Below are 16,110 nucleotides of genomic sequence, written 5' to 3'. Positions count from 1 at the left end.
GCGCCCCTCAGTCCAGAGGCGCTCCTCAGTTCAGTGGGGCCCTTTATTAGGGTTCCCAGGCCAAGGTCAGCGGCGAGGGTCGCCGCTCAAAGGAAGCTAAGAAAGCGGACAAAGACAATGGTGGAGTGGGGTCCACGTCCAGCGCCAGAGCCGCCACCGCGGACAGATGCCCACCCAGACCCTCCCCTATAGGTTCAGGTTTTGCGGCCAGAGTACGCACCTTGGGGGGGGGGGGGGTACTGACCTTTATTTTCCTTTGTTTTGTCTTTATTTAGTATGGTAAGGGCGTGAGTTGGGGTGGGCAGTCTATGTTTGTATTTCTATGTTTTGCTATTACTGTGTTTGGCCTGATATGGTTCTCAATCAGAGGCAGCTGTCAATCGTTGTCCCTGATTGGGAACCCTATTTAGGTAGCCTGTTTTCTGTTGGGTTTTGTGGGTGGTTGTCTTCAGTCTTCGTGTGTCTGCACCAGACAGAACTGTTTCGGTTTTTCACATTTGTTGTTTTTTTGTATTTTGAGTGTTCACTTTTATTAAACAAAGATGAACAATTACCACGCTGCACATTGGTCCTCCGATCCTTCTAACTTTTCCTCCTCAGACGAGGAGGAAGACGAAAGCCGTTACACGTTACAACTAAACTTCAGTACACCTTACAACCAAACTGCAGGTTACAACCAAACTGCAGTACACGTTACAACCAAACTACAGTACACGTTACAACCAAACTACAATACATGTTACACGCTAAATACAGGACAAGTTACACCCTAACTACACTACACGCTACATCCTAACTCATGTACACACTACACCCTAACTACAGTACACACTACACCCTAACTACAGAACACACTACACTCTAACTACAGTACATGTTAAAACCTAACAACACTACACATTACAACCTAACGACACGTTACAACCTAACTACACACCATCCCGGGGACGTCTGTACTCTCTGTTGTGACCAGAGACCAAGGCTATGGAGACCTACATTGGGGACTCCCTAGCTACAGAATTTATCCATCCCTCTACCTCGCCCGCTGGAACAGGTTTCCTCTTCGTGGAGAAAAAGGACATGACCCTGCGCCAATGCATTGACTACCGGGGACTCAATGACATTACTGTGAAGAACCGTTATCCGCTACCACTCATTTCCTCTGCCTTTGAGCCGCTCCAGGGGGCCATTGTTTTCTCCAAGCTGGATCTACTGAAAGCCTACAACTTGGTGCGTATACAAGAGGCGGACAAGTGGAAGACCACCTTCAACACGGCCAGCAGCCACTACGAATATCTGGTCATGCCCTTTTTTCCTCACCAACGCCCCTACCGTGTTACAGGCATTGGTGAATGAGGTTCTCCGCGACATGCTGAACCAGTTCGTCTTCGTCTACCTTGATGACATCCTCGTCTTCTGGAGGGGGACTGTCACACCCTGATCTGTTTCACCTGTCTTTGTGATTGTCTCCACCCCCCTCCAGGTGTTGCCCATCTTCCCCATTATCCCCTGTGCATTTATACCTGTGTTATCTGTTTGTCTGTTGCCAGTTCGTCTTGTTTTTCAAGTCAACCAGTGTTTTTGTGTCTCAGCTCCTGCTTTTCCCAGTCTCTCTTGTTCTCACTCTCCTGGTTTTGACCGTTGCCTGTCCTGACTCTGAGCCCGCTTGCCTGACCACTCTGCCTGCACCTGACCCTGAGCCTGCCATCCGGTACCGTTGCCCCATCTCTGGTTTACTGACCCCTGCCTGCCTTGACCTGTCTATTGCCTGTCTCTGTTGGATTATTAAACCATTGTTAATTCGACGTTGTCTGCATCTGGGTCTTACCTTCATACATGATATAACTACACATTACAACCTATCTACAGTACACGCTACAACCTAACTACAGTACACACTACAACCTAACTACATGTTACAACCTAACTGCAGTACATGTTACAACCAAACTACAGAACAGAGCAGCACAGCTGGCCCTTGGGTGTACATAGAGAGCTAACATTAATAATATGCATTTAGAGCTCTCATGGCTCAAAGTGGAGGAGAGATTGACTTCATCACTACTTGTTTTTGTAAGAAGTGTTGACATGCTGAATACACCAAGCTGTCTGTTTAAACTACTAGCACGTAGCTCGAACACCCATGCATACCCTGCAAGACATACCAACAAAGGTCTCTTCACAATCTCAAAGTCAAGAACAGACTATGCAAGGCTACATGGAACTCTACTCCACATTAGGTAACTGATGCAAGCAATAGAATCAGATTTAAAAACAGATACAAATACACCTTATGGAACAGCAGGGACTGTGAAGAAACACACACACACACACACACACACACACACACACACACACACACACACACACACACACACACACACACACACACACACACACACACACATATTTTGTATTGTAGATGTCATAGTAGAGTAGTGGCCTGAGAGCACACACTTAATGTGCTGTGAAAAGTGTCATGAAATATAATGGCATGTAATATTTTATATTGTACATAACTGCCTTAATAATGTTGCTGGACCCCACGAAGAGGAGTTGGCAAATTCGACCCTTAATAAATACAAATACTACACTACATGTTGCAACCTAACTACATTACATGTTACAACCTAACAATTAGATGTTGCAACCTAACTACAATATGTGTTGCAACCTAACTACAGTATGTGTTGCAACCTAACTACAGTATGTGTTGCAACATAACTACAGTATGTGTTACAACCTAACTACAGTATTTGTTACAACCTAACTACAGTATGTGTTACAACCTAACTACAGTATGTGTTACAACCTAACTACAGTATTTGTTACAACCTAACTACAGCATGTGTTACAACCTAACTACAGTATGTGTTACAACCTAACTACAGTATGTGTTGCAACCTAACTACAGTATGTGTTACAACCTAACTACAGTATGTGTTGCAACATAACTACAGTATGTGTTACAACCTAACTACAGTATTTGTTACAACCTAACTACAGCATGTGTTACAACCAAAATACAGTCTGTGTTGCAACCTAACTACAGTATGTGCTACAACCTAACTACATTATGTGTTACAACCTAACTACAGTATGTGTTACAACCTAACTACAATATGTGTTGCAACCTTAACTACAGTATGTGTTACAACCTAACTACAGTATTTGTTACAACATAACTACAGTATGTGTTACAACCTAACTACAGTATGTGTTACAACATAACTACACTACATGTTACAACCTAACTACAGTATGTGTTACAACATAACTACAGTACATGTTTGACATAGTTACGTTACAACAAAACTACAGTACATGTTACAACCTAACTACATGTTACAACCTAACTACATGTTACAGCCTCAGTACATGTTACAATCTAGACCTACATTTACCTAGACAAAACGAAAACCACATAGATATACAAGAACCCCTAGACAAGACAAAAACACCCATACCACCCTCGTCACACCCTGACCTAACCAAAATAATAAAGAAAACAAAGATAACTAAGGTCAGGGCGTGACAACATGTTACAACCTAACTACAGTATACTTTACAAACTCTGTACATGTTAAAACCTAACTACAGTACATGTTACAACCTAACTTCATGTTACAACCTCACTACAGTACATGTTACAACCTAACTTCATGTTAACACCTAACTACAGTACATGTTACAACCTAACTACAGTACATGTTACAACCTAACAACAGTACATGTTACAACCTAACAACAGTACATATTACAACAATATAACTACAGTACATGTTACAACGTAACTACATGTTACAACATAACTACAGTACATGTTACAACCTAACTACAGTACATGTTACAACCTGACTACAGTACATGTTACAACCTAACTACATGTTACAACATAACTACAGTACATGTTACAACCTAACTACAGTACATGTTACAACCTAACTACAGTACATGTTACAACCTAACTACATGTTACAACATAACTACAGTACATGTTACAACCTAACTACAGTACATGTTACAACCTAACTACAGTACATGTTACAACCTAACTACAGTACATGCTACAACCTAACTACATGTTACAACCTAACTACAGTACATGTTACAACCTAACTACATGTTACAACATAACTACAGTACATGTTACAACCTAACTACAGTACATGTTACAACCTAACTACAGTACATGTTACAACCTAACTACAGTACATGCTACAACCTAACTACATGTTACAACCTAACTACATTACATGTTACAACCTAACTACATGTTACAACATAACTACAGTACATGTTACAACCTAACTACATGTTACAACAATATAACTACATTACATGTTACAACCTAACTACATGTTACAACATAACTACAGTACATGTTACAACCTAACTACATGTTACAACAATATAACTACATTACATGTTACAACCTAACTACATGTTACAACAATATAACTACATTACATGTTACAACCTAACTACATGTTACAACATAACTACAGTACATGTTACAACCTAACAACAGTACATGTTACAACAACACAACTACAGTACATGTTACAACAACACAACTACAGTACATGTTACAACAATATAACTACAGTACATGTTACAACAATATAACTACAGTACATGTTACAACAATATAACTACAGTACATGTTACAACAATATAACTACAGTACATGTTACAACCTAACTGCATGTTACAAACTAACTACAGTACATGTTACAACCTAACTACATGTTACAAACTAACTACAGTACATGTTACAACCTAACTACATGTTACAATATAAGTACAGTATATTTTACAACAGACCTAAATGTTACAACATAACTACAGTACATGTTACAACATAACTACACTACATGTTACAACCTAACTACAGTACATGCTACAACTACTGTGGTGTCAATAGGGAAGTCCACTAGATATGAACTCTCTGCTTGTTTTGGCTGTTTCTTCCATCTAGTGGTAGAATCTCAACATCACTAAAGACTCCACAGCCATTCGATTGGATGACCTGTAAACTAAAGACTGAACTTGGCCTATTAGATATGACATGAGTTACTATGTCATGTAGATATACTCATCTTAGAGGTGACTGATACCTTTATCTGCCCCACTCCTATTGCAATTCACAACTTCATTTGTTATTAATGAGTGAAACATAATAGTAGACATGAACCTTTTAATAATTGAACAGCAACGTTATACTTCAAACTCACAGACACATAAAGGCATTAATCAAGATAGAATAAGATAGCGTGTTGATTTAGGTAACAAAGAAAATAACTAGAACAAATGGATACAGCAATATTACTTGCATTATTCCTTGAAATTAGACATGTTTACCAAAACAAAACATAGTTTGCTTCACATGACCATAAGAGTCAAATAAAGGAGTATTTGAACAATATGGGTAAAAAGAGGGCACACAGTGTTAAGTTCAGTATGTGTTGAATGTGGACAATCAAGATACATAGCCAATACAATGAAGTGGTAACTTAAGCCAATCGTCGAACAGAAGATAAAATCTAACGTTAATTAATTATAATTGACGGACAGAGTATCAGGTGTAGCTCATTGTGGCGCCATCACGCATTATCATCCAGTACCACATCATCAAAAAGTCCTCAGTCATTTCCTCCACAAAGATAGAGCAGGGCCTTTCCGTAGTCCCCAGTGGTGTCCTCCTGGGAATAAGTAAACAAATAAACACAAACTGGCATTAAAGGTGTTGTCAGCACTACCAAGCAGACAATCAGCCTACGGATTACATAGGTCTTGTCTACTCAGGTTGTACAGCTGATGTACAACACATCTGACAGATATTTGTGTGAAACAACAGAGGTAGTCTGCAAACAAAAACGTTTACAAAACCGTTGCGCAATGTCTTCACAATGGCTGTGTAAACAAAAATCTACATCAGTTGTACAAATGGACTGTCATACCGCACAATGTCAACCTGACGCAAGTCAGAGAGGAAGGCTGCTCAATATTACCAAGTCAGACAGCGTGTTATGCTGGGTCATGAATAATACAGTGTTAGGAATGGATGATGGATGCTGTAGATGGTGGGGTTGGAAGTAAGGACGCAAGACAGGAGGTTGCATGTTTCTACTGGTCCTATCCATTTGGCATTACACCAGTCTCTAGTACGCCCTCATCATTCTGCCTATAGTGCGGTATCGTCATCTCCCACGTTAACAGGGCTGAAACCAGGTATTTTATTCTTCCTATCCAGATACTGATGAGCTAAAAACCTAGTAGGAGACTCAGGAGAGTAACAGCTTGTCACAATGGCCCACTTGCTAGAATATTTAGGGAGCTTGTGGCTGAGGCAGCTGGAATAATAGACTTGTCACTCAGGTGATTTCCCAGTGTATTGGCTGCGACACAAAATCTATCTAATGACTCTCTATCAGTGGAGGCTGCTGAGGGGAGGACGGCTCCAATGGACACCATGTCTTTGATGTGGTTAATCTCACTCCACTGACTCCACTTCAGCAATTATTATGAGCATCGTCCCCTCAGAAGCCTCCACTACTCTCTAGTGTCATTTGATAGGTGGTAGCTGAGTATAGAAGTAGATTATTAGGGTTAGTTGTTCGGAGTGAAGATGAGACTAGTGCACTGTACCTGGTTAGAGGAGAGAATAGTCCAGTGTACCTGAAAACGAATCTATATGCAAACAGTTAGGGGAGAGACTAGACCATTGTGCCTGAATAGTTAAAAGGGAGACTAGCCTATTGTACCAGAATGGATAGAGGAGAGACTAGCCCACTGTACCTGGATGGTGGTGTAAAGAGAGGCCCCATACATCTTCTTAAAGCAGGCTCTGATGTCCAGCATGTCTGTCTCACCCCTGGACACCATGATTCTCATCAGAGTCTGGTCATCAGTGCCAGCACGCTAACAAAGAAACAATAGACATCACAATTACAAATGCAATTAAACCTAACCTCTTAAAGCCTTTTTGGAGATGTGCGTTGGTAATTGAAACTTTCTGGTAAATCCTCCATGGGATGATAGATGACAACACAAAGACCATACCCTCATAGACCTGTAGAGGGACTCCGCAAAGTAGGCTGGGACACTCTTAGCACACTTCACTATGGAAAGGAAAGATGACGTTCCCAAATGATTCATCCATGTTTCAATATAAAGCATGTATGGAATACGTACAAGTAGTATTGACAGATAGGTGGTTTAGGCTTGATTTGTCAAAATGCAATACAGAAATGTCATTCTTTAATTGTGTTACATTTTAGTTTTGTTTATTTTTTTCTAATCTTTTTTTTTTACTTCACTGTTGTTACTTGTCATCATTGTAGAGTCTTACCAACTGCCAGCATTAAGTTCTCCAGGTTTCCATTAGTCGCGCCCTCAATGCTGTCCTCAATATCATTGCCAGACACCTTCTTGTAGGCGTCAAACACTTGCAGTGAAAAACAAGATACATATGAGAATTTGATGTTATAATAAAAGTGCAGAATGCATTCTGTTATAATGATTGAACGAAATGGCGATCACACACACCTAGTCGAAGGTGTTCATGGCTCCTATTGCCCAGGATGTTGATGAATTTGTCTTCGTCTGTGCCAACCTTCCCCTTGCCAGCAGCAATCAGTTCCTGAAACACACACTCAATTACAAGTATCCCACTGATAACAGTTTATTATATCGCACTGAGCAATGTTATTACAACTGTGGTATGCAGGTGTTTGCCTCAAATCCTGTCTTTGGTGTTCAGAATGTCTTATACTATCAACTGTTTAACACAACCTTCACTAGTTGCAGTAGAACATAGTTTGATCAATGATCTATGAAGAAATGCAAACGTTTTAGAGCCAGTCACTGGTTTCACTGAATATGATAAGGCCATGCTCAATGAAGTGGATGTCAAAGGCAAGGGACCCTTCAGTGGACCTGTTGTCACGTTCTGACCTAAGTTCCTTTTTTATGTCTCTATTTTGGTTTGGTCAGGGCGTGAGTTGGGGTGGGCATTCTATGTTTTGTTCTATGTTTTGTATTTCTGTGTTTGGCCTGGTATGGTTCCCAATCAGAGGCAGCTGTCAATCGTTGTCTCTGATTGAGAACCTTACTTAGGTAGCCTGTTCCCACCTGTGTTTGTGGGTAGTTGTTTCCTGTTTTGTGTTGTGTCACCTGATAGGACTGTTTTGTTTTTTCGTTGTTTCACGTTTGTTATTTTGTATTTCAGTGTTCAGTTTAATAAATTTAACATGGACACGTACCACGTTGCATTTTGGTCCGATCCTTCCTATTCCTCATCAGACGAGGACAAAAATCGTTACACCTGTATTATATATGCATGTGTATAATCTTTAAATGTACTGTGGACTACAATGTTGATCCAAGTATGAAAACTAATAAAAAACATTTTTTAGCTTTTCAGTCCATGGGATTTTCCATTCCAGGAAGAAAATGTACTGAATTCATTTTTTATATCGATCATTTATCAGCGAGCACTATGATACACTTGAAGCTTGCTTTGTCCTTTAGGCCTACTGTATGGCAATGGTTTGGAGCCATATCCTGAGCATGTTAACATTTGAGCGCTGAAGACAAAATGTAATTATGTCTTGCCCTATAGCGTAGCACTTAGCGATCATCCACCCACTCATTGGGTTCTGGTACCTTTGCGTCTTTCTCAATTCTGTTGTCATCCACCCCTTCGTCATTGCTCCTCTACACAAAAGAACAGAGGAGCAAAGGGGAAGAAAAAAGAACCGAGGGGAAAAGGTTAGTGCATCATGGGAGTAGAGTCATGTCTACCCTTCATGACCTAATCTTTGCTGAGTCCCTCCCAACCTGACAACCTTGTGGGTTAGGTTACCAAGACCCAGAGGACAATGATATACTTACTGTACGTACCCTTCCCTCCTCATTCCTTCTCACTCCATCCTCACCTTTCGTGAACCACCCATGACTTTATAAGGACATCACCAAAGCACTCCCATTATCAGAAAGGAAATACTGTATCTCTCTTATCCCTCCTTCTCTCTTCGTTTACCTGCAGAAGCATTATTAGAAGCTTTTGGAAGTTGCCTGAGGTGTCACCGGTGATATCTTTCTCCAGCTTCCCGCCACACTCTGAGAAAGACGAGAAGAGAGAGAAGGGAAAGGCAGAAAATTGTTTACACTTATATCTGACAATGGTTGCTAATGGCAGCAATCGACCCTGATTGGAGGTGCTCTGTTTAGCCAAAGGTCTCTGCCAGGGGGATTTGATTAGCAGGGTAACGGATGGATCAGCCTTCTCCGGTGTCCATCTCAGATGGCCAGGGTGGCTCTAATCCTTGGCCTATTGTGCCATTAGCCTGGTTCACATCTGTTTGTGCTGTGACAATGGTGTGACAATGACCATAGGAGGCAGCACAAACAGATCTGGGACCAGGCTGTTGCGCTAGACCCTCGCTGTGTCTATTGGCTGAAGATGCAGGACTAGGAACGTACTCTTAAAAATAGACTGGGTACTTGATGCAGTTGATATAGTGTTTCTTTTAAGTTCTAGGGGTTGATCTGCACTGAGGTGAACACATTTTGATGGGATGCCCTGCAGGCAGAAAGTTTGATTGGACAGCTCTAAATTAATAAGAGGCATGTACTGAGTGAACAAATGTATGAACCTAGTCAGGGGTGAGCACAGAACTACCATTGGGTTACATTGGTGGTCAACAATGCATGGTAATCCTGTCTATCCTAGACCAAGGCCATATAACTTTCCTTCATCCTTCAATGCTATTGGTTTGAAGCAAGGTATCAGGCTGCTCTCATAGCCCAGCGAGAGAACAATCTAGAATACGAATGAGTGCAACAAACAGACATTCAGATTCAAAGCAAGGTTCCATTATATGTGGAACCGGTGGCATATTGCATTCAAATCAAAATCACATTTTATTGGTCACATACACATGGTTAGCAGATGCTATTGCGAGTGTAGCAAAATGCTTATGCTTCTAGATCCGACAGTGTCTAACAGTTAATATCTAACAATTCCACAACAAAACCTATTATCTAACGAATTGCACAACAAAACCTAATACACACAATCTAGTAAAGGAATGGCATAAGAATATATAAGTATAAAATATATGGATGAGCAGTGAAAGAATGGCTAAGATGCAATAGATAGCAAAGAATAGATCGTGAAGGATACAGTATACAATATATACATATGAGATGAGTAATGTGAGATATGTTAACATTCTTAAAGTGGCATTATTAAAGTGACTAGTGTTCCATTTATTTAAGTGGCCAATGATATCAAGTCTGTTGGTAGGCAGTCACCTCTCTGTGTTAATGGTGGCTGTTTAACAATCTGATGGCCTTGAGATAGAAGCTGTTTTTCAATCTTTCTGTCCCTGCTTTGATGCACCTGTACTGACCTCGCCTTCTGGATGGAAACGGGGTGAACAGGCAGTGGCTTGGGTGGTTATTGTCCTTGATGATCTTTTTTTGCATTCCTGTGACACCGGGTGTTGTAGGTGTCCTGGAGGGCAGGTAGTTTTCTCCTGGTGATGCGTTGTGCAGACCGCACCACCCTCTGGAGAGCCTTACGGTCGTGGGTGGTGCAGTTGCGTACCAAGCGGTGATACAGCCCAACAGGATTCTCTCAATTGTGCACCTGTAAAAGTTAGTGAAGGTTTTCGGTGACAAGCCATATTTTTTCAGCATCCTGAGGTTGAAGAGGCACTGTTGCGCCTTCTTCACCACACTGTCTGTGTGCGTGGACCATTTCAGTTTGTCTGTGATATGTACACCGAGGTACTTAAAACTTTTCACCTTCTCCACTGCTGTCCTGTCGATGTGGATAGTGGGGTGCTCCCATTGCTGTTTCTAGAAGTCCACAATCATCTCTTTTGTTTTACTGACATTGAGTGAGAGGTTATTTTCCTGACACCACACTCAGAGGGCCCTCACCTCCTCCCTGTAGGCTGTCTCATCGTTGTTGGTAATCAAGCCCACCATTGTAGTGTTGTCTGCAAACTTAATGATTGAATTGGATGCGTGCATGGCCACGCAGTTGTGGGTGAACAGGGAGTACAGGAGGGGGCTGAGAACGCACCCTTGTGGGGCCCCAGTGTTGAATCCTACCTTCACCACCTGGGGGCGGCCCGTCAGGAAGTCCAGGACCCAGTTGCACAGGGCGGGGTCGAGTCCCAAGGTCTCAAGCTTAATGATGAGTTTGGAGGGTACTATGGTGTTGAATGTTGAGCTGTAGTCAATGAACAGCATTCTTACATAGGTATTCCTCTTGTCCAGATGGGATAGGGCAGTGTGCAGTGTGATGGCGATTGCATCATCTGTGGACCTTTTGGGGTGGTAAGCAAATTGAAGTGGGTTTAGGGTGACAGGTAGGGTGGATGTGATATGGTCATTGATTAGTCTCTCAAAGCACTCAAAGTTACCTTAGCTTTCTTGGGAACAGGAACAATGGTTGAAGCGTATTGAAGCATTTGGGGACAGCAGTCTGGGATAGGGATTGATTAAATATGTCCATAATCACACCAGCCAGCTGGTCTACGCATGTTCTGAGGACGCGACTAGGGATGCCACATGGGCAGGCAGCATTGCGAGCGTTAACACGTTTAAATGTTTTACTCACGTCGGCCACGGAGAAGGAGAGCCCACAGTCTTTGGTAGCGGGCCGCATCGGTGGCACTGTATTGTCCTCAAAGAGCGCAAAGAACTTTTTTAATTTGTCTAGAAGCAAGACGTCGATGTCCGCGACGGGGCTGGTTTTCTTTTTGTAATCCGGGAATGTCTGTAGACCCTACCACATACGTCTCGTGTTTGAGCCACTGAATTGCGACTCCACTTTGACTCTATACTGACGCTTTGCTTGTTTACCTTACGGAGGAAATAACTACACTGTTTTGTATTCGGCCATGTTTCCAGTCGCCTTGCCATGATTAAATGTGGTGGTACGTACATTCAGTTTTGCGCGAATGCTGGCATCAATCCACGGTTTCTGGTTAGGGTAGGTTTTAATAGTCACAATGGGTACAACATATCCTATACACTTCCTTATAAACTGGCTCACCGAGTCAGCGTATATGTCAATTGTTATTGTCTGAGGCTACCCGGAACATATCCCAGTCCATGTGATCGAAGCAATCCTGAAGCGTGGAATCCGATTGGTCAGACCAGTGTTGGATTAGACCTAAGCACGGGCGCTTCCTGTTTTAGTTTCTGCCTATAGAAGGGGAGCAACAAGATGGAGTCATGGTCAGATTTTCCAAAAGGAGAGCGGGGGAGGGCCTTGTATCCATCGCGGAAGTTAGAGTAGCAATGGTTGATTGTGTTACTCGCTCGTGTACTACAAACGGTATGCTGATAGAATTTAGGTAGCCTTGTTCTCAAATTAGCTTTGTTAAAATCCCCAGCTACAATAAATGCAGCCTCAGGATATATGGTTTCCAATTTGCATAAATTCCAGTGAAGTTCCTTGATGGCTGTCTTGGTATCCGCTTGTGGGGGAATATACACGGCTGTGACGATATCTGAGGAGAGTTCTCTTGGAAGATAATACGGTTGGCATTTGATTGTAAGGAATTCTAGGTCAGGTGAACAAAAGGATTTGAGTTATTGTATGTTGTTAGAATTACACTTTGAGTTGTTAATCATGAAACATACATCCCCGCCCCTGGAATCAGTTCAAATGCCCTGGGAGGTGCAGACAAAGGATCCGCTTTGGGAAAGTCGTATTCCTGGTCGTAGTGCTGGTTGTGCTGGTAAGTTGACGTCTCTCTGATATCCAATAGTTCTTCCCGGCTGTATGTAATAACACTTAAGGTTTTCTGGGATAACAATATAAGAAATAATACATAAAAAACAAAATACTGCACAGTTTCCTAAGGACTAGAAGCAAAGCTGCCATCTCTATCTGTGCAATCTTGCTATTCACCGAGCAAATCTGCATTCTGAGAGTCTAACTGTCACCGCTTTAGCTCTAGGCAAGGCACCGATCCAGCATTTCAAAGTAGAAGCAGGAGGGTATCCAGGTTATGGAGATTGGATGTAACATGTGGAATGTGGAATTTTCTTTGATGGACTGTGAAAAAATCATGTGGATTGTGTTCAGCTCAACTTCTCTCCACTGTTGAATAAACATGTAATGGATGTTTTTAGGAATGATACTGCAACACTCATAAAGGTGTTATGAATGCTTATGTACTGTATACCACCCATTTAAGTGCTACCTGTTTTCCTTGAGGTGTCACACCCTGATCAGTTTCGCCTGTCCTTGTTATTGTCTCCACCCACTCCAGGTGTCACTTGTTATCCCTGGTGTATTTATCCCTGTGTTTCCTGTCTCTCTGTGTCAGTTTGTCTTGTATGTTCCAAGTCAACCAGTGTGTTTTTCCCGTGCTCCTGCGTTCTCTATTCTCTTTTACTAGTCCTCCCGGTTTTGACCCTTGCCTGTTTTCTGGACTCTGTACCCGCCCACCTGACCATTCTGCCTGCCCTGACCTCAACCCTGCCTGCCAAGCTGTACCTCCTGGACTCTGAACTGGTTTTGACCTTTTGTCTGTCCACGACCATTCTCTTGCCTACTCCTTTTGGATGTAATAAAATCAAAGACTCAAAACATCTGCCTCCCATGTCAGCATCTGGGTCTCGCCTTGTGCTCTTATATGAGGAACCTAAGCTCTTCCTTGTAGAGGTTGCATGAATCCCACAGGGCACATACTCCAGTTGAACGTTATATTTTGATTTTAATGTCAAACTAATTTGAATTCAACGTGAAATCAACAGAAAATATCACCCAGGTTAAAAATACGAAATTCCCTTACGGTGATGACTTTTGAAATCCAATCAGTTTTCCACGTAGATTTTTCTGTTGACATGATATGGAAACAATGTTTATTCAACCAGTTTTTGCCCAGTGGGATATGTTATGAATGTGTCATGACACATTTAACCTCTTACCTTTCTTGTAGACTTTGACGATGTCTTTAATCTGGGCGCAGGTCCTAGACGCTAGGATCTCAATCAGCACGTCGTCATCCGTCCCCACCCCCTGGGGAACAACAATCAGAGACCCTTAGACAAGCCCACTCAATATCGCCTCTTCAACCTCAGGAGGCTGAAGAAATTCGGCTTGTCACCAAAAGCACTCACAAACTTCTACAGATGCACAATCGAGAGCATCCTGTCGGGCTGTATCACCGCCTGGTACGGCAACTGCTCCGCACACAACCGTAAGGCTCTCCAGAGGGTAGTGAGGTCGGCAGAACGCATCACCCGGGGCAAACTACCTGCCCTCCAGGACACCTACACCACCCGATGTCACAGGAAGGCCATAAAGATCATCAAGGACAACAACCACCCAAGCCACTACCTGTTCACCCCGCTATCATCCAGAAGGCGAGGTCAGTACAGGTGCATCCAAGCAGGGACCGAGAGACTGAAAAACAGCTTCTATCTCAAGGCCATCAGACTGTTAAACAGCCACCACTAACATTTAGCGGCCGCTGCCAACAAACTGACTCAGCTCCAGCCACCTTAAAAAATGGGAATTGATGGAAATTATGTAAAAATGTACCACCAGCCACTTTAAACAATGCCACCTAATATAATGTTTACATACCCTACATTACACATCTCTTATGTATATGTATATACTGTACTCTATATCATCTACTGCATCTTGCCATCTTTATGTAATACATGTACCACTAGCCACTTTAAACTATGCCACTTTATGTTTACATACCCTACAGTACTCATCTCATAGGTATATACCGTACTCTATACCATCTACTGCACCTTGCCTATGCCGTCTGTACCATCACTCATTCATATATCTTTATGTACATATTAGTAGTTGCGGAATTGTTAGGTTAGATTACTTGTTGTTATTACTGCATTGTCGGAACCAGAAGCACAAGCATTTCGCTACACTCGCATTAACATCTGCTAACCATGTGTATGTGACTAATAAATTTGATTTGATTTGATTTGAGTATCTGGCTAGCCATTCTGTAACAACCAGCTAGTACACGTGGACATGAAACAGTCTGCATGATTCAAAAAGACAAGTCTGTACATGGTATATGCTGCTCCACCTACTTAATTAGTGCACTATTCACCCTATATACACTACCGTTCAAAAGTTTGGGGTCACTTACACATTTCCTTGTTTTTGAAAGAAAAAAAAACATTTTGTCCTTTAATAAAATAACATCAAATTGATCAGAAATACAGTGTAGATATTGTTAATGTTGTAAATGACTATTGTAGCTGGAAACGGCAGATTTGTTTTAATGGAATATCTACATACAGCGTACAGAGGTCCATTACCAGCAACCATCACTCCTGTGTTCCAATGGCACGTTGTGTTAGCTAATCCAAGTTTATCATTTTAAAAAGCTGAAAACTGTTGTACTGATTAAAGAAGCTGTAAAACTGGCCTTCTTTAGACTAGTTGTGTATCTGGAGCATCAGCAGTTGTGGGTTCGATTACAGGCTCAAAATGGCCAAAAACAAAGTACTTTCTTCTGAAACTCATCAGTCTATTCTTGTTCTGAGAAATGAAGGCTATTCCATGCGAAAACTTGCTGACATGCAAAGCCTTTTGGGACTATATCAACAATGCACTAATGAAACACTTCAGAGATATTTAAACACACACATACTAATTCAACTACTTGAGAGGCAATTAAACACACACACTTACTTGTTCCATCAATATTGTCCAAGTTGGTTTGTGTGACATCGGCTTTACACATGTCAGGTCTGTATATTACATGAATATTTATATCCATACGTTGCACACATACAATTGCCCATATAACAAGCCCTACAGGTACACTCTGGGGCTTGTTATTATGGGCAATATGTGACATGGTGAGGTTGGACCCAGGTGCAGAGAAGAGACCAGATGAGGATTCAGCGGTTAAGGATAAACATAAACATTTACTGAGAAACGGTAACGGAAGGATCACAATAACACTGGGAAAACAACAAACACTAAGTCTCGAAAACTCACTCAGGAGACAAACGCACATGGCACATAATTCAAGTTTCAGCAAAGGACAACAGAAAACACACCTATTTTAACAGGGAAAT

The 16,110-nt window shown here is 41.8% G+C and overlaps 1 protein-coding gene across 1 annotated transcript in view; it reads right to left on the bottom strand.

Annotated features, from left to right (window-relative positions):
- Positions 1-5,242: 5,242 nt before the first annotated feature.
- LOC129858239 (annexin A5-like) overlaps positions 5,243-16,110 on the bottom strand; it is a 32,621-nt gene continuing 21,753 nt past the window's right edge. The window contains exons 6-13 of the mRNA XM_055927305.1: positions 13,969-14,059; positions 9,047-9,126; positions 8,671-8,721; positions 7,552-7,645; positions 7,355-7,450; positions 7,066-7,124; positions 6,802-6,924; positions 5,243-5,705 (exon numbers count right to left, since the gene is read on the bottom strand). Of these exons, the coding sequence (XP_055783280.1) occupies positions 5,646-5,705; positions 6,802-6,924; positions 7,066-7,124; positions 7,355-7,450; positions 7,552-7,645; positions 8,671-8,721; positions 9,047-9,126; positions 13,969-14,059 (654 nt within the window). The 3' untranslated portion in view covers positions 5,243-5,645. The remainder of the gene's footprint in view (positions 5,706-6,801; positions 6,925-7,065; positions 7,125-7,354; positions 7,451-7,551; positions 7,646-8,670; positions 8,722-9,046; positions 9,127-13,968; positions 14,060-16,110) is intronic.

Source organism: Salvelinus fontinalis, chromosome 6 (assembly GCF_029448725.1).
Source record: "Salvelinus fontinalis isolate EN_2023a chromosome 6, ASM2944872v1, whole genome shotgun sequence".
Lineage (NCBI taxonomy): Eukaryota > Metazoa > Chordata > Actinopteri > Salmoniformes > Salmonidae > Salvelinus > Salvelinus fontinalis.
Note: the sequence above shows the minus strand (reverse complement) of the source record. Positions and strands in the feature narration are given on the sequence as shown.